General features: G+C 34.1%; 1 protein-coding gene across 1 annotated transcript in view; it reads left to right on the top strand.

Annotated features, from left to right (window-relative positions):
* The window catches only part of LOC150104594 (alkaline phosphatase, tissue-nonspecific isozyme-like), a 48,751-nt gene that overhangs the window by 6,945 nt on the left and 21,182 nt on the right, over positions 1 to 20,624 (top strand). The window contains exon 3 of the mRNA XM_090395803.1: positions 7,913 to 8,087. Coding sequence (XP_090251929.1) covers positions 7,913 to 8,087 — 175 coding nt within the window. The remainder of the gene's footprint in view (positions 1 to 7,912; positions 8,088 to 20,624) is intronic.

Below are 20,624 nucleotides of genomic sequence, written 5' to 3'. Positions count from 1 at the left end.
GTAGACAGGAAAAACATAAGCATAGGAACACGAAAGGTAAGAACTCTTCACCAAGAAGGAGCATTGGAAATATTACTGCATGAATTAGACAACTACCGATGGGAAGTGATCGGACTCCACGAAACCAGATGGACTGGAAAAGGAGAATTTTACGATGGACAGTAAAAAATCTTAATTTCAGGTAGGGAGAACAACAAACACCAAGAGTGAGTAGCACTTGTATTAAAACCAAAGGCTCAAAACTCTCTGCTGTCTTACAATCTTATATCACCTAGGATAATTAAAGCAAGATTTAAAACATCAATTGGATGATCACTGACTATGATTCAAGTATACTCACCAACTTCGACATCATCAGAAGAAGACATTGAGGAGTTTTATATAGATTTGCAAAAAGTAGTACAGCAGACATCAAGTCAAGATCTCCTAATTGTAATGGGGGACTTAAACGCAAAAGTAGGCCAAGACTGGGATACCTGGCCAAGAGTAATCGGAAAGTTCGGATATGAAGAAAGCAATTAACGTGGCGAAAGAACTGCTACTTCTGCTCAAATAATAGACTAACAGTAACAAACACTCTCTTCAAACAACCAAAACACCAAAGAAAATGGACATGGATATCACCAGACAGACAAACCAAGAATATGATAGACTATAATATGTAAACCAAAGATAGAATAAAGTATTATCCTAAATTGCAGATCCTTTTCTGCAGAATGTGGATCAGCTCATTAGCTGGTATTAGCAAATCTAAGAATAAAGTTAAAATCTGAAAGCACTTTTATAGTCAAAAGGAGACTGAATGTAAAAAAAAACTATAAGACAACAATATTCTAAGAAAATATGAACTAGATAAAAACCTGAAGGAACTACCAAAACAGAATATGAACATCGAAGAATATTGGTGCAAATTAAAGGAAATAATATTAAAATCGGCAGAAAATACAATAGGTTACACAAAAAAGAGAAAGTAAAAAAAAAAAAGGACTGGATCTCGAATGAAGTAAAAAGGTTAAGAGATCAAAGGAAAACCATAAAACTAAAACAGAACTATAACAGAAATGAATATAATAGATTAACCAGAGAAATAGAAAACTAGGTTAAAAGAGAAGAATAAGTGGTTAGAAGAAAAATGCAAAATGGCAGAGAAGCTATCAAAAGAAAATAACCTCCATGGATTATATAAACAAATAGACCAAATTAGTAAGACACGGACAACTAAAATGATAATGATCAAAAACAAAGAGAGAAACTAATTGAAGTAAGACAAAAATAATGGTCAGATGGGAAGAATACTTATATTCTGGGAGCTGTTTTTATTATATTACTATTCCAGCCACTGAAATGGAAGAGGAAACAAATATCTTTTACCAAAGAAATAATAGCACACAGCATAGAAAACTTTAAACTAGGAGAGCACCTGGTATTGATCAAATACATAAATTCTTAAAAGCAGGAAAGGAACCACTTTGGAACCATTAAAAACATTATTTGACATGATCTACAAAAATGAAGCAGTGCCTATTGATTGGACCGAATCAGTTATAACTCCTGTATACAAAAATGGAGATAAAACAGAATACAATAATTAGAGGCATTAGCCTCCTCAGTATTCCAAGTAAGGTTTTTACTAAAGTACTTCAAAAACAAATTAAGTCATATATAGAACAAGCAGGTTTCAGACCAGGACGAAGCACAATTGATCAACTATTCACCTTAAGACAACTAATAAAAAAAGACACTAGAGTACAACCAAAGTTGCTACATAAATTTCATAGCCTTTCGTCAGACACTTGATTCAATCCGTAGAAGAGAACTATGGAAAGCTATGGAAGAATTTGGAATTCCCAACAAAACTATAAGAATAATAAAGAATCTGTATGAGAAATCTGAAAGTGCAGTACGAATGGAGGACACATTAACCAACTGGTTCCGCACAGAGAGCGGAGTAAGACAGGGATGCAATCTGTCACCAGACTTTTTCAATCTTACACTGGAAGAAGCAACCATAAGGCCTTAAAAAATGAAGACTCCGGAATCAAAATATATGGGGAAAATGTCACAAATTTAAAATTTGCAGACGACATCGCATTACATGTAAGTACAGAGCAAAATATACAGAGAATTTCTAATAAAATAAAGGAAGAATGTATAAAATTTGGATTAAATTTGGATCAAAGATTATGAAAATAGGAAAAAGCACTAATCTGAAAATTGAAATTGATAGTAAGAATCTAGAACAGGTAGGAAACTTCGCCTACCTTTGGAGTTATTGAGTACAATGGTGAAATTACAAAGGATATAAACAGACGAATCAGTCAAGCATCCCAAACTTTTGGACGACTGGATAAAATATGGAAGTCAACAGACATCAAACAAGTAACAAAAGAATCTATAAAGCAATGGTCCTACCAATACTCCTCTATGGAAGTGAATGCTGGAATCTCAAAAAGTCTGAAGAGAAAAATTTATTAACTACTGAAATGGGCTGGCTAAGACGATTACTTAGAGTATCTCTGCTGGATAGACTGAGAAAAGAAGACATACGGAAACGGCTAAAACAAGAAATAACAATAATAGACAAAATCCAAGAAAGAAGGCTGCGATGGTTTGGCCATGTGACCAGAATGGGAACAGAAAGACTACCAGCTAAAGTCCTGAATACAACGATGGAAGGTAAAAGATCCAAAGGGCGGCCCAGAATTAGATGGATAGACAAAATAAAAGAGGACCTGAAAACTAAATCAGAACAAGCGATACCAAACTGGACAGAATTGTTCGGACTCTCCAGGGATAGACAGAAGTGGAAAGAGTTCATTCGGCCTCATCATTCATAAAGATCTCTTCCAATTAAAATTATACATGTTTTTGGTCATAAAATGTTACAAAATATAAGACATTGTTAAACTGACCATAGATTTTTAATTCGTACGTATGTTCGTACAATATTGCCTACCGGTTTCGCTAGTAACTAACTAGCTTTCTCAAGGCTTGCACAGTACAAAAAAAAAAAAAAATGGTAAATGCAAAAAAGATTTAATACAAAAATACGTTAGTACCTGTAAGGTAACTAAGGTAACACGTTCGCGTGACATTTCTACTGAGTATCATGAACACGCGTTACATGCAAACGCGTAATATGATTATTCGCGTACTGTAGTTCTGTTGAACTGAGGGAATTAGATTTTTCCAAGTGTCTTTCAGTATAGCCCCTTGATTTCTGTTTAGGTTGCTGCCTGTACGTAGTACTACTACTGCTGCTTTAAATAATCGATGTCTGTAATCTTCGTCTACGTAGGGCATAGAGCTGTTTATTCCATGTTCGAAGTTGAAAAGTGATGTGCTAACCCGGAGGTGGTCGTTCTGTTATGATTTACTTCACCAACAAGTTCTTTCTGTCTTATTTCCAGGCTTCTCGATGTTTGTCCAATGTAGGAAAGGCCACACGTGCATGGAATATTATACACACCTGGATATTTATAAAATGGAACACTGTCTTTAGGAAATCTTAGAACCTGTCTGATGCTAGTAGTTGGTTTAAATACAACCCTAATGTTATGGGCCTTTTAACAATCTCGCAATTTTCGTGGAAATTGAACCCATAAAGGGGACTGCTGTTGAAATTTGCTGGGAGACTGTTCTTTCTTGTTACTTTGTATAGAAATTTGTTGATGTTTCGAGGATAACCATTTTGTGATAGTGTTATAGCGATTTGAGACAGTTCTGTTTGAACTTCATCTTCAGAGATAAAGTTTCTAGCTCGATTTCTGAACATGTGGATGATGCTCTGTTTATGTGACCTATGATGGTTTGAAGAGTAATGTAGATATCGTCCAGTGTCCGTTGGTTTTTTGTAAATTGACAGTTTGATATTGTTACCTTGTCTTTTAACTAGTATATCCAAGAAGTGTAGCTGTTCTAGAGTAAATTTCATTTTATTGTGGAGTGCATTGATTCTATTGACAAACATATGTAAGTTTTCCATGTTGTCTTGCCATATGATGAATACAATTTTTGTATTCTTAAACCTTTTTTGCATTTACCATTTTTTTTGTACTGTGCAAGCCTTGAGGTCAGTTACTAGCGAAACCGGTAGGCAATATTATACGAACATACTTACGAATTAAAAATCTATGGTCAGTTTAACAATAAGTCTTATATTTTGAAAGATCTCTTCCATCATTCTGTCTGAACTTGTGAGGAAGGAATCTTTTTAAAAAATTTGACTATTTAATTGTCTTGTTAACGGTATAGTTTAATTTGTGAAATGTAACATGCATGATATAGCAAATGCAATAATTGCTTGACAATGAACATCGCTTTAAATTTGCAAGAAGCTCTTTTTATTTTTTTTTTATTATTTCTTTTAATGATACTTTATAAATATCATTAAATATTTGAGTACAAAAAAAAAGACTACCCATAAAGCTCCAGCCTTTTTTTTTTTTTTTTTTTACTGGTTGATATCTACTCGACTAGAACCGCATTAATCTCTCCTGAAAACTTCATTTTCTCCTTATCCTTCTAATTTATCATAATCGACATTTCCCGTGTTAACACAAAATAGAATCTTAATAGGTTACTTGCCCGCGATTTTGGAAAATGGTGCGGTGTGACAGTGTCAGGTAAGCTGGAAAAAGTTTGCCATAGAATAAATAGCTGTTCAGGAAACAAGATATATATATATATATATATATATATATATATATATATATATATATATATATATATATATATATATATATATATATATATATAGCAAATTTTTTTTTCCCTTCAGTAACGTAATCAAATTATTTAAGGGTATAATTATGTATAAAGTTCTTTTAAATCTTTGCAGTATTTTTTTAGGGTTTAACAGAACCAAAATTATAAGCAAGCGCATCTCATTGATACTGACATTTATTGCAACGATTAGCAATAAACATTCCCACTACAGCTGGCTTATTCTTGTTCCTATTTTGCTATACTGCGTTAACGTGTTAGTAAAACCATCATTAGTCGTTCACTTTCGACTTCAGTGGATTTAGTTGCAATTAGAATTGCAAATGCTGTGGAAGTGCATATTAGATATCAACTGTTGCAGTTTCTGCATGTAAACCCGTAATTCAAGTTTATTATACAACGGCTCGAGTGTGAGAACAGAAGGAAATTAGCAAAACAACTATAGCTCTTATGACATGACTGAGCTTTGTCATCTGATACTCCATAATATCGAAATACGTTGCCATGGCAATGCCTAGAGAGTGTGCCAGATAAAATTTGGAAAACAAATTTAATAAACTTTATGGGTTAATTCACCGAGTGATTTTTGACCAAAAGCATCAGCATGCCAGATTTGTTATCGGTACGGATCTCATGGTAATTGTAAGGGAAAACAGCTTCGATATTCATTTCTTATATAGATTTTTCGCACTTGAGATATTCTCAAAATATTCTGGAAATAATTTTTATTCATAATGCTTTTTCGTCCGTAATTCCGCTTATCATTAGGTACAGTTAAAATTATGGCCAAGGAAATGAGACCAGCATATTCTATTTGTTAATTGCGTGTTTTAAGACAGCTATGCCGATTTATGTGATTAAAAACGAATTTAAGTGTAATTCTGAATTAGAATCAGTTCTAACGAAAAGGAAAATGTCGCGCAGTCTTTGCGCGACATTGCTGTACGTATGTGTGACGTTACGTAATACTTGTGTTGTTCCAGAGCTAGTGGGGTCGTTTCGAAGCGTCCAAAATCGTCCGATGGAGTACTTTCTTAGCATTAATCTTTTTTGTGGAACGGAATGGTCACAGTAATACACAAATAAAATAAAAAATGTTCCAGCTGGATATGATGGGGAATCTCATCTATCAATAAAACTCCTCGAATAGTGATGTTTCAGATAATCGGAAATTCGTTTATTTTTAATAGTGCTGTATGCACATTTCTGACATCGCGTGGCTAAATGAACATCCTCCAAAGGGCGTCGCATCTAATTTCGTAGGGGAAGATTACAACTCGAAGGATCATTAAACATGTAGTATTCATTTCGATCCCAACAAGTCGACTCTGTACAATTTCCGAAACAAACAGATAATTTTATCGCGCTTTTTGAGACCAGCTTATTGGAGACCTGAAATGGCTTGGAAAAAAATTCCATGTTTGGTCTCTAAAGGAGGGTTTCCGGATTAGGTAAAATATATGTAAAAATAAAAATCCTTAGTCTACCCCACGATGTTAGTGTATTATACGTTCCCAATCTTTCTTGGATGGGAGTTACTTTAAAAAAAAAAAAAAAATCCTTCACTAGTAAATCAAAATGCACATTATTACGAACAATACTTCCCTCGCAGCTCATAATTTGCAAATGATACGAATAAAACGCTTACTCATGCACTCATCAAACAGTCGTTTAGGAACTCACGCGCATGGCTATCCGCATTTTTTTTTTTAATAAACCCATTCGGGTCCAAATCCTCTCTGGAGGACGTTTTAGAACAGCGATCAGAGTTATCCTAAACCGTTTTTTCACCCCCCCCCACATTATCTAGTGCTCTTACTTTTGGGGGGGAAAAAATAATAAATGGGGCAGTGATGATAAATCAACTCAACAGTAGCACAACATTCTTATATGAAGAAAAAAAAAATACTTGGAAAAGTAATTTTATTTATTTATTTTTTTTTCTAGTCAAGGAAAAAGCTGTATAACCAAAGGTCATACAAAAATACTGACTTTCCATTTAGTCATTCATTTTCAACGTGAAGTTAATAAATTTCAGCACATTTTGGAATCGGCTACTGGAGCCTTTTTGTTACTTGTTGGAAGATTGTAGAATATTGATAAAACAAGAGAACAGTTATTTAGAACACAGCCTTATGCGGCTAATGTAAACAGGAAAAACAAGTATGCTTGACTGTAAAATGAGCGAAAAACTAAATTCCTTCAGTTCCTTAAAGGAAAGCGATTTGTTTCTAACAGATGATTACGCGAAATTCTTATCGCGGTTGAAATGGAATTGGTTTTATATAAATACAATTCAGAATAAAGAAGTGTGTAATGGACTGACGTTCTGAGAACTGACTTATACATTGTATGTTCTGAAAATGAAATATCTGTGCAATTGTGGCTTATGGTAATTTCTCATGCGATCTTAAGAATCGCTTACCGCTTAAATAATACTTGCTAGTGTGTGATGCAATAAAATGCCTAAAGCCTTACTTTCTGTGGTTTTATGTAGTTATTTCCCCCCACTTTTGATATAAAGAAATAAATATCTGAACCCTAGGAAGTCAGCGCCAGTCAGGACGTGTTTTCGCATTACTACAATCTGACTGACCAAACTATTGAAGACGAAATGGAATTCTTTTGGGAAAATAAATGTATATCGCGCACACCTTGTTTATCAAAACTAATTTAAAATGTTGGAAGATTTTATATAAAATAAAAAAAAATGGGGGAATGATACATTAACTTCGTCAGTCTCTTCCCGGTCATAGTTCCAGACATCGAATGAAATTAGGCACTGTTCACGTCTATACGTTAGATAACAAGAAATTTGTCTTGAAAAACACCAATTTCTTGGGTTAGCTGACAGACAACGCAAGTAATCAAGAGAACTCTTTTAACGGCTTTGGTTTTCTTGAGCAATCAATAATCCAAACTAAATTTGATTTGTACTGAAGAAGAGATAAAAATAAATAAAATAAACCTCTTGCCTTCAACATTGAAAGATCGGCATATTGTTTGGTCCTTCATTGGAGAGGTATTTTCTCTGAATAAAAAATATCAAATGCCGAAGACTCCAGATTTAACCATTCCTTTGTTTATTTTTCATAATTGTTTATTTCAATTTTAACTTCTTATTGTTTAAAATTAATAAGATAAGTTATTTTTGACTTAGCATGCAATGTAGTTTTATTTTTTGCAGACATATAGCGTTAACAAACAAGTTCCAGATTCTGCAGCTACTGCTACAGCCTTTCTTACTGGAGTCAAAACCAATCAAGAAATGATAGGAGTAAATGCCAGAACAAGGCATAGTGACTGCGACTCGATGTTCGGTAATGAAGTAAGCTCTGTTTTGCAATGGGCACAGGAACAAGGTAAATAACGTTCTCACATTTAATGTGTATTCATAATTGGGGGGGGGGGAATATATAGAACAATTTCCACTATTACTGCCTTCAAACTGCTGAAGACGTTCATTTACTGACGGAAGATGGAGTTAAAACAACTCTGCATTACGTGATACAGTTTCACTTCTACTAATTTGCAACTACATAATACAATTAACATCACATATCCCAGATATTACAAAAAATAAATAATAAAAACCGAAGTCGTGAAGATATTATGTGTTTTCTGTTTCAACATTTAACTCGTGCTTTTTTTTTAACAGCAAACCCCTATTCGTTTTAACTTACTAATGTAATTGTTAAGACTTCTTTCCTATAAGATTTGGATTTTTTTATTCTAATTCCACCTGCCTAAGGTCTATAAATCCATTTATTTAATGCAATGGATGAGTTAAGTCAGAATTGTTTTTAAAGCTACACAGGGCTTGAAATAGCACTTCAATGTTTTTTTGTTGACTAAAGCTTCTCCCTGATAACCAGTAATCCAGGCAATATCAATTTTACAATAGTTTTATACATGAAATAAATGCAGTGTCATCTTCCCATTTCCTAAGGAAATGTCCTTCGCATATGTAAAAAAAAAAAATAATGCAGTTTATCATTCACTGGTGTGTTCATTATTGCAAATGATTAGAAAAAATGGCAACAAGCAGGTTATTTTCTGGCTGACTCATCGCGTCGTCGATAGGAAACATTTCCTACGCTTCGAAAAATCAACTTAGATTCTGTCAATTCAGAATCTAAATTATTTCATGACTGGTTGGCATGAAATGACAAACAGTTAAAGTAGTCAACAAACAGGCTACGGGTTTAAATCCCGCATTGTGAATGTCTTTATTTAGATAAGTTTCGTCGTCCTGTGTGACACCACCACCACCAAGAATTGGAAGCCTGAAGTGCCTTATGAAAGTTCTGTTTCTCTCTAGAGAAGGGTTATCAGAATATCTATGAATGAAGGGGAGGGAAAGCGAAAGATTTACAGAAATTCTTAACCACACAGTTAATTTACTGTAAAGTAGATTCCCGAACTTTCATATGTGAGAGTTGCAAAATTTTTCAGGTGATGATTAAATCAATCCCATGCCTCCTGGAATCTTCGGGGTTTTTTCAGAAAAATAAATTAAGACAATATAGTCGCTACAAAATCAAATGACCTAGGATTCTTGTTACATTCTATATACCACAACTTGTTATACGTTGCGTTTAGAATAAAAGTTCCAATTATAAATCTAATGAGCAGTTTCAATCTTTTCTAAATGCATAATCTGAAGTAGATATTTATTTAACTGGACAATGCACTGTGGCCGTTTAGGAGTAAGGTTTTAAATTTTACAAATAAAACTTATTTTGAATACTAGTCTCGAGCGATTTAATGCACCATAAGTAAGGTAGGATTAAAGACTATCCTGCCCTATTCTTCAAGTATAGAATGTACAGTAATCCTAAATGGTAAATTTATTTAAAAATAAATTTCAGTTATGTAAAATAATTCTTACCAAAGGTTCAACTTTCGAATATATATAAATTCTATCTACAAGTAATAGATCACATTTAGTAGTAGCATTGAATGGATACCAAGAGAAGGAAAGGTCACCAAAGAACAAGATAGAGATATACAAAAGTTTGACATAAGATGGTGGACATTGGCTAAAGACGGACAAAAACTGGAAAGTTAAGGGGGAGGCCTATATCCAGCAGTGGATGGAAAGATGCTAAAAAAGAAGAAATTTGACCTTAGTTCTAGTAAACTAGATTTCATATCTAACCTACTTTCAGTATCGATGCTCAACGTTGTAATCCGCATGTAGACCTACTTGAATTAGGATTGCTTTTAAATCTTCTCTCATTAAACAAGGAAACGTTTTTCTTACTAAATGTAATAAAAATAGCCAACATATTACTGGAATTATAGCCATGGCCATCCTAGCTTTGTTCGTTTCAATGAAGCCGGTTGGAACGACTTTGATATGAATTCCATCTAGCACAAGTACCTTTTATCAGGAATTTTCATCTGAAGAGTTCTCATAGTGAAGAAGCAGGCTTTCCTCCCTAGAAAGGATCTTTCCTCTCTCCAACCGACCACAAGAGCACACAATTTACAAAAATACATTTATGTAATTTTGTAATTGCCTCATCCGAAAACTATTGAGTCAGTAATTGAATCAGTCATAATTAACGCGAATTTTTAATTTACAGTTGCATTAAGAATTCCTTTTGGAGGTATTAAAAATGCGTCATGTGTCATTCAGTATTTAATACACTAAGTCCTTTTTTTAAATTTCATTCTTTGTTGTAATCTTCAATAAATCAAAGCATTATTTCTTAATGCTTTGATTTATTTAAGACATTAAAAAAGCATCTTTTTTAATGTCTTAATTCCTTTCATTCACTTGATAAGCAAATAGGAACTTCACACTTGGAATAAACTTCAATGGGACGATTTGCAGTTCGACCACCATAAGCTTCCATAATATTCCCTGAGGTAATATTCAGGTATTGTTTTGCAATAATTATTTCGCCACTTAGTTTAAATAACCTCATGCAGACGTGACAAATCTGTTGCTACAATAATATTCAAGAGTGCCTGTCAGAAAAACAACATATACATTATTATTATTATTATTCCTGATACCTCCAAGGAGTCCGAAGACTCATCGCGGGAGGACACCAACAACTGTCTCTACACCTAACCTCTACTACGAATCATCTCCATCAACACCATCTACCGCCCACCTCCAACACCACAACTAGTAATTTTTGTCTGTAAATTGCGTGTGCGAAGAATGTCTCTCAGCTCTTTATAAGATCTGTGTATCCAACCAAGTTGCGTATTTATAAACATTTCTTCAAGATAAATTTCATTTCAATAAAAATATTTCCTACGAATAATTCATTCGTCTTCGCTTTTAAATCCCAGCTATTACAAGGATCTTTTCCCCTCTCGCAAACCCGATAAATCCGCGATGAGTATTTCTCATGGAGGCCTATGAATAATACTAAACGTGCTTTACACATGCACGACGTTGATAGACATAAATCAACCTAATTGCTTCATTGTTTGAAAAGTAATATTTGAACAACTTTCCTGAACGACTATTAAATCGAATGAAACAAGCGTATTCAGGTTAGAAAACATGAATGAGAGAATAGAAAGAACAAATTTCAGAGACCAAGATGACTGTTACCATTTCATATTCAGATCAAGGCATAAACTTAATTCTAAAATTGATTAGTTAATTCTTCCTGTTTTCTTGCTATTGGTGATAATTTAACCTTGTGGAAGATTAGAATCCATAAAATGAAGTAACTTATTAGCATGACGAAGCATTGTAGTATTTCATAAACACACAATTGCTGTAAATAGCAAATGTTTCTTTGTTCCAAATTTGTGGTGAGCCTACATGCAATCGTGACACAGCAATATGTAGCAAATAACGTAAGTTTAGAATAATGTTCACAGTTTTTGTATTAGATAAGATTGAACTCTATCCTTTATTTCCATTAGCTTAAATTTGTCAAAAAAAAAAAAAAAATTCGCCCTGTCTCCAGAACTGTAAAACTCTTGTGTAGTCGTACACTGATACATAGTGCAAGGTTGAACTGGCATCTTTTTTTTTTTATTTCTGTTTAAATATTGTGGCATATATCTGAATATAATTACGAGTGCTTCAATATTTGTTTTTAATGTCAATTGATCTTGCCTCATTCAAAGATAAAGCCAAAATTGTATTGAGGCTCCAATCTATTAATTCTAATGTCGCACAAGGAAAAACACTGCGTTGATTTATAGTGGAAATAAAATGACTTCTTCTTTATAAATTTAGATCATCGTTATTTATCAAGCAATTTATTACCCATTCATTAAGTGGTTCCTCTATCTTTTCGGCCGAATTTTCTTCTTTTGACCAAATAAATAACATCGCAAAAGGCACGGATTTCAGGATTTTAATATTAATGTGAACATTAAAACTGGCCGAAAATAGAAATATTTGTAAGTATTTTGTGAAACGATACTCTTGAAAGCTGTGCTGACTCAAATTTCTAACTTATTTCCATATTGGTTCTAACTACGTCCTCCGGTGGCACAATAATCCCGACTCCAAGCAAGTCCTCCTATCAGCAACACTACCATCTTAACTTCATGAATGAACGAATTAAGATAAAATAATAGACGTCATGCCGAAGCTAAAAACTATTCCTTTTACTATTATCTTAAAAGGAAAAATGTTTCCATCTGTAATTCCGACGATATCAAGTTGATAACTTTATACAAAGTAGAGACAGCAGTAAGAAATATGCTTTTCCACACAGATACGGATTTTTTTTTTTTTTTTTTTTTTACGCCAGTAATGGCAAATGTATACTTCTAATTTTATATATTCAAATGGCATCTATAATCTCAGATGAAGAACGCTTTAAAAATCTTCCCGACTTGAATAGTGGTAACGTTTTTTTTTTTTTTTTTTTTTTGTGGGAGGGAAATGCGCCTTTTCCATACGCTTCCTCGGTTTATTTGCGTTGACGTAATCTAAACTAATGCCGTTCAGGCAGTCAAATACCGCCTATAAGATTAACTCTTTCCTTATCCTGATTTTTCTTATCTCGCACAGCCGATTCCTTAACGTACAGTTCCGAAGTTAAAGAAGCTGCCACTTGGGTATCAAGTGGTTGTTACTTGTTCCAATTTATTCTTTAGCGATTTCCTTTGATGGCATTTTTATTTAACAGTTGTTATGGTATAGTAATGATAAATTTTAAGTAATGTCCACTCACTGAAACTGTGGCCCCAGAATTAATCTCAGCTTTACCTTCTGTTTTTAGGAAACTCTCCTCAGAAATGTTTTTCCCATAAAAATGAAGTGTTTCGTTGTTAACTGGTGATGGCTCTGCTTAATCGTAACGTTTGTAGTCGAACGTTTTGTCATAACTTTTCAAATCCATGAACAGTTTTGTCTCGATACTGGGCTATAGACATGCTCTTCGAATTACTAAGTTTTAAGTTATGCTTCTATTAGATTATTTGTAAGAAAGGTTTTGTGGCGCGTAATAAATCTCGATGACAACCTATAATAAGTTTTTTTTTTTTTTAATAGCAGCTTTCTCTCCATTTATATTGAGTAATTCTTATCGACTACTTTTCCTGAAATTCACTTTCTCACTGCTGTGTGCGTGAGAATTGGAGGTTTATCAAGTCCTCCAAGCAAACTAGAGGAGGATAAGCAAGTTCTCATTAGCCCGGCATTCCATCGGGAATTTCAGTTAGCCGACGTGCCATATATAATTCAAATGATAATTTTTAATGAGAAAATACTATCGTGAATTAAAACTCCGGCTAATCCAACGTGAACGTGCATGGGTAGGGAGCTCTCTCCAGCGACAGTGATATCGTATCTTTTCCTCTTCACTATTCATACTTTGGTATCGAGAGGTTATTACATTCCCCCCCCCCATCTATAAATGAGTTTGAGTTATCATTACAATACATTATCATTACATCTCATTCATTTAAACTTTCTTTCAAAATGATAAAATTGTAAAACAATGACATCCTATGTTTAACCCAAGAGCATTAGCTCATCCGAGTTACAAGAAGTGTAACAAATTACACAGCATAAATAGAACACAAAAATATTGACAATATACACAGAGAATTATGTGTTTTTATATACATAAGAGGGTGGCCGACTTCGACCATAGATGGCAAGAGTATCGGCACGATGTTTTTTTTTTCCTAAATTGGTACATCTCTCATAAGCATCCATGTGAAATTGCAAGTCATTTTATCAAGTACTTTGTTTTATATAAAGCTGCTGAAGCAAAAGTGTTGTACACGAATGTATCCCTTGAAAATGGATACAGAAAGCTATCCTGAAAATGACAAGCAAAGAAACACATTTCAATACGAGGGTGGTCTGAAAGATTCTCGGCCTCGACTATAGATGGCAAAACTATCCAGCAAGAATTTTTTTTCTGAGTTAGTACATCTGTCATAAGCATCCAGGTGAAATTTGCAAGTCATTCTATCAAGTAGTTTGTTTCATACAGCTGTCTGAAGCAAAAGTGTTGTCTGTATCCCTTGAAATGGATAAAATTTGAGTTTCGTGCGGTTATAAACTTCTTTGTAAAAGAAGGTTTAAAGGAGTCCAAGTGCATGAAATTGCTGAGACTATAGGCATTTCAAAAGAACGTGGGTGATATATTTTGCATGAAGAATTGCAAATAAAAATGTTATGCGCAAGATGGATGCAGCGCTTGCCCACAGCATATCAAAAACGCACTCGCATGAAAATCTCTGAACAGTGCTTGTAGCGTTTTAACAAGAATAAAACTGATTTTGTGCGTCGATTTATTACTGTGGATGAGACTTGGATTTAGCTGTCAAAACAGTGAACAGAAGCCAGTTGTTCAGCGCCAAAGAAGACAAAGTCGGTTCTATCAGCAGGAAATGTCATAGCATCGGTGTTTTGGGATGTTAAAGGCATTTTGTTTATTAATTATCTTTTAAAGGACAAAACAATAACGTGGGAATATTATTCCGATCTTTTAACCAGACTAGACGACAAAATTCGTGAGAAAAGACCCGGTGCGCAGAAGAAAAAAATCATCTTTTATCAAGACAATGCACCTGCCCACAAAGGTGTTTTGGCAATGGGAAAAAAAGGGATCTGCACTATGAATTGTTGGGACATCTACCCTATTCCCAAATTTGACTCCCTCTGACTTCTATCTCTTCCCATTACTTAAACTCTTCCTCGCTGGTCAGCGTTTTTATTCGAATCTAGAGGTGACTGCAGCTGTAGAGGGGCATTTCTCAGATTTTGCTAAGAACCACTACATGGGCGGGATAAATGTATTAGTCTTAAGGGAGATTATGTTGAAAAATAAAAATAATTTTGAAATTATAAATTCTATCTTTCATTGTTAGACTGAGAACTTTTCAGACCACCCTCGTAAAACATATATATTACACATATGTAAAAGTGGAATAAGAACAATGTAGTTCTGTAATTACTTGAATATTTTGTATTGGTTAAGTTCTCTTGGTATAAATTGGTAATTACTTAAATAAAGAGCCAATAGGCTTCACTTCGGTGATGTAACATTATTTAAATTAAGGGGATATTAAATCCCACATTATTTCAAAAATATAAGAAACTCAAAGATAGGAATCAAAGAGTTTCATGCCGAATACAGCAAACTATAAAAGTTTCTGCGGACTGTAGCGTAAGCTAAAGCACATTTATGGGTGCACCTTTTTGACAACTCGTATAGCAAAGTATAAAGTTCTGTTCGCTACAACCTCAGTATTACCTGGTCTACATACTCACTGATGAGACCCCCCAAAGAGGGCTGAAACCGGTGCGGGTTAGGCTTGGGTTCTGAGAGGCTCTGCTTGGGGATAGGTTTTTGCTTGTCTCTGAGTGGGGCCACCGCTGAGATTATGGCTCGACTTGGTGTTGGGGATGAGCTTCCCACTGGGTAGAGCCTATGCTGAGAAGTTCTTCTCGGTGATGGGGTGAACCTGTCACTTAGTGGAACAATGCTGAGATGGACGATCTTTCGGGATCGCCTAATTTTTAGAGCCCGCTTCACCTATACATCGGTCGAAACCGGTCTGGGTAGTGACATTCCACCATAATGTATAACATCAAACATCTCCTAGGAGATGTGTATTACATTATGGGTAATACTAAGAATAATGATCAGAACTTTATCCACCTTTGCAACGAGTTGCCCTAGTGTTTAACTATGTGCTTTAGCTTACGCTACAATCCGCCGAAACTTTTATAGTTTGCTATATTCGGCAATAAACTCTTTGATTCCTATCTTTGAGAGTCTTATTCGGCTTTGAAATAATGTGGGATTTAATATCCCCTTAATTAAAACCTCCCTACCGGCCAATGTGGATGAAATAGTGACACCAAATTGCACTTCTTATCCATGTTATTCAATGGGTTTATAGCTTCGTATCCAGATTTATATCGACGTCGTGGCCGGTTGGGGGTAAAATATGATTGTATAAAAAGTAATTGGTTAATTACTTCTTATACAATCATTCTAAACAAATTTTCAATATTCTTATAAAAAATTTAGTCTAATCAGATTTCTGTATGTGTTCATGTTGTTTTCCTTTAGCATTAAGAGCAAGCCGTTGAAGATTTTTAGAGACAGAGAAATATAGTGTCTGTATTATTTCGTTTTGCGCTTTAGTGATACAATATTTTAAATCAGCTTTTCTGCAGAAGTATCATCTTTTTTAATGCTTGCGTTCTAGTTATGTCTTTAGGAAAAGTAGCATCCTGTAAATAAATCATTAATTGATTTTGTGAAGAGATTAATGGTGTCAGTGTGGTTATATGTTCCTCCCCAGCTTAGTATACCGTACTGTATAACAGTTTGTATCCAGGCGAAATATAATGTTCTTATCATTGTCGGAGTATTAGGGCTATTTAAGTTTTTCATTGGCGGTTACGAAGTGCGGTAATTATGAAATCTGTCTGCTAACGTTGTTTTACTACATAATTGCTGTCCTCATTAGCAACTCTTGGAAGTGCTGATTCTAGGATATTTTTGCCCAGTATATTGTTAAGGTTATAGTATTCACGTTTTCTATCTCCATAGTTACAATTTTGGTTACTTTTATAATTAGGAATATATCCATCCGTATGAATATATGGATGGAAAAACCGGCTTTACTATTAGGTGTCTGAGTTTAAAAATCATAAATTTTGTTTTTCCAGCATTGAGAGTGAGTTTGTTCTCATGAAACCAATTTGTCCTTATTTGCAAATCTGTATTCGCCATATTTTGCATTTCATTTTCATCTGCAGTGAATATCAATGCGGTATCATCTGCAAAGGTGTTTACTTTACTTGAAAACTGTAGATCACAGGAGTCGTTGATGTAAATTATAAATAGCGCTGGCCCAAGCACAGAACCTTTGGGAACACCACATTTTCATGAACGAAATTGCTATAACTTTTAATTTTTACTCGTTTTTTCCTTTCAGTTTTTGACTTACTTAGTTCTTATAATATCTGAAGCTATTCTCATAGTACTCATTGTGAGGATATTTTTTGTGCTGAGTTTTATACATTGTTTTATATTTTGCGTTTTCCATGGCTTCGCTAGTGTGTGCCTATTTCCTTGGAGTATGACAGCAGCGTGTTTTATTTCAGTATCTAATATGTTAATGAATTTGCAATAAGCATCAACACTGGTTTCAGATTGTACTTGTTCCCAGTATATTGTACTTAATTTATGTTTTAACACGCTATAGTTTATTCTAGGATAATGGACACAGATATCTTTTGTGTCTGTAGATGAATTCTTACGGCTATCGGAAAGTGATCTGCGATTGTCTGTTATAACACTGCCGTCTTGATTTTAGTCGGATTTTGTGTTCTTACAAACACATGATCCAAACACGACGCACAGCCATTGAAATCCCTCGTCGGTGTATTTATTGTTGCTCGAAGCCGTACATGGCTAATAAATCCATGAAATCGAGAGAATAACGGCTGTCGCTTATCAGATTTAATATTTGTCACCACTTATGACAACATTGATTATGATAATGTCATTTAGTACGGTGTCGAGTTCTTGTGAAGGCGTAAAAGAACGAGATCTATAAAGAGCCATGTAGTGATTGTGTTTCTCTGAGTAAATATTAACATTCTTGGCTGTTTCCATTTTCGGATTTCTGCTAATGTATTTAATAGTTAAATGCCTTCGAGCAAAGAGCATTAATCCCCCCCAGATCTGTTATAATCCCTACAGCGATCATATTTTTAAAACCCTGCTAAATAATATAGGCTAGCTTCCTGCTCTTTGATCCATATTTCTGTTTAGTATTAAAACATCTATATATCTAGATCATTTAATATTGGTTCTAGATGTTCCATTTTATCTCTTATTGCATTTAAACATTAAAAGTATATTTTTAGAGTAGGCTCATTATTGAAATATAAAAACCTTCTTAATTCTGTATCATTGCAAATTATATAATTTTCAAATGGTTATATTAAATCCATGTTCTCATTATCGATCGTAAAGCAATCGGGGATTATTTCGTTATTTTTTTTTAAAGTTTTTTGAATTCTACACACTTCATCCTCGATATATGCGAAATGTCATCTTTTCTCAAGAAAAGAGTTTACCGTCCTTGATCCACAGCTAATTAGTCTTTATCCTGTTCCTATTTTTTTGCTCCATAGAGTAGATGCTTGATGTTCACAGTCAAATGTTCATTTAAGTATATTTTGCAGTCTTTAAAATTAGTACTTGTATATCTAGTACTTATTTTGTATTTTATGTTCTTGTGCCTCCTAGCTATCTATCTCTCGTCTCCTGAATTTTATGCGTTTGCTTTTTTGTGCATTATGGAGTCTGTAGGCTGCTTCGACGTCCTTCTTATTAAAATGCACTTGAATTTTTTGTGAAATCTTTTTTTTTAATTTCATACACGCTTTCATGTTGAGGGACTTTTACTGTTTCCAAGTTTCTGTTTATGCTTGTTGACTGAAATCATCAACGGTTTCTTTAATTAAAGATCGCGCCGTAACTGTAAATTGGAATTTTTTCTTCTACAGGTCTATTTGGCAGATGTATATTCAGCAAAAGTTTTCAGTTCACTTCCCTCTAAGTCTCAGATCACGCTCGTTAAATTGGCAATGGACATTGCTGCACTGGTCTGAGTCACTCATTTGCCTGTCAGCACTGGAATACATACCGCTTTGGGACAAAGGACTAGACAACTGAGTTTGGTTGCACCCAAAATTTGCATGGAATACATTTCCAGTTCTGCTTTCTGTCTTTTAATATTTTTTTTTGTACTGATTGTACTCAGTCCTGCACAGCCCGCACTTTATAATAGTCTTGTTATCAACGGTTATTTCCTCACATATTTTGCAGCATATCGCTATATTCCAAGATAAGAATTAATTAATCATCTAGCTCTTTGTTCTGCTTACCTTTTACGTAAGTCAGAAGATTATAGCAGCTGTTCACACTATTAGAGACAAACAATTTGCAGTTGCCTTGTACAATAGTTCATAAGGTACATGACACAAAATTTACTTACTAATTTGCAATTAACCTTAAAAATGTTTGACTGGACAAGCTTTATTGCAATCTCAAATCTTTCTTGATCTCAAAATATTTACATACATTGTAAGTTTCATATTCTAGTGCAAAATTTTGACAATATGTGTAACCAAAGAGCAACAGCTCATCCAAGTTACATCTATATAATATACATATTATAATATTTCATAGCTGCTTACTGATCTTGCGCCATCTAGCCGATCCTTCCAATTTATTCTTTAGCGATTTCCGTCGATCACCATTTTTATTTAGGTTTTTTGTAGACCAAAATTCGGTCTCTGCTGCGCAGGGGACCGAAAGATTAAAGAAATTTTCGTTTCAGTAATCACTGGAATCTTATGCAAAATATTTTACTATTAATAATTTTGTGTGTAATTTTTCCACCTACTGTTTTTCCATCCAGCGATTTTCGTGAATGAATCGCTGAAAAATTTCGGTTTTGAGTGACAGTTATTAAATATTTTACATTTACTTTGGGAAAATCTAGTTGCACTAACACTATGGTTTCTTTATTTGATTTTTTATTTTATTTTATGTAGCTTGAAAGTTGAGAAATCAAAGGTTGCTGAAAGAGTAACAATTGTTTCGAAGCGTTAAATAATTTAAATGCAATCATAATTACGAAAGTAATTTATTTTTCGTTTAGGAAATAACTGGCATATTGTTTTTCCCCTTGGGATTTAACAGAAATTATTCATTTTTCCATGGGTAATAATAATATCGTTATGGAAACAGGAATTCAATTATAGTAGGAAAAACTAAGGCATTTGTTGTTTATACATCTATTACCAACAGCGGTACATTGATTGAAAGTTAAAATATGGAATAAGTTATTTCGTTATCTAGAGTTACTCACATGATTTTTGAATGTATTTGAAGTAATCTATACGGAATGATAATTCTGTCTCTTCGTAATATCGTCTAGTCTGAAAAGTCACTTATGACAGACCTGTACATGTTCTCTCTCCTGTTCAGGAATTTTTCCTTCTTTCCATTGCGAAGGTAGGAGCATTATCATATTGCAATGAGTTGAAAATGATCTGCCGCGAGCATAATTTTTAAGTTCGTTCAACAAGTTCCAGTCAATTCTATTTCCTTGTGCTTAAGAGTACAACGGTCAATTTTTGTGGTTAGACTGTACCTCCGAAAATGAATTACAGAAACAGCAGGAAACCGGATGACTTAACTTTTATGAATAAGTAATGAATGCATTAACTAGTGTGTGGCCCCACATGCGAGAGATCGCAAGATTTATAAACACACTTTACACATAACAAAAGTAGTTATGTATAAAGGATTAAGAATAGGCTTCTGTGGTGATTGTAATTTCTTTATTCAACCACATAATTTGATAATAAAATGAATATGTATTCAGGCACTCAACTAGTTGTTTGAAAT

Source organism: Typopeltis vanoorti, chromosome 7 (genome assembly GCF_054136105.1).
Source record: "Typopeltis vanoorti isolate ZY-2024b chromosome 7, IOZ_Tvanoo_1.0, whole genome shotgun sequence".
Taxonomy (NCBI): Eukaryota; Metazoa; Arthropoda; class Arachnida; order Uropygi; family Thelyphonidae; genus Typopeltis; species Typopeltis vanoorti.
The sequence above is the reverse complement of the archived record's forward strand: the minus strand, read 5'-3'. Positions and strand labels throughout refer to the sequence as shown.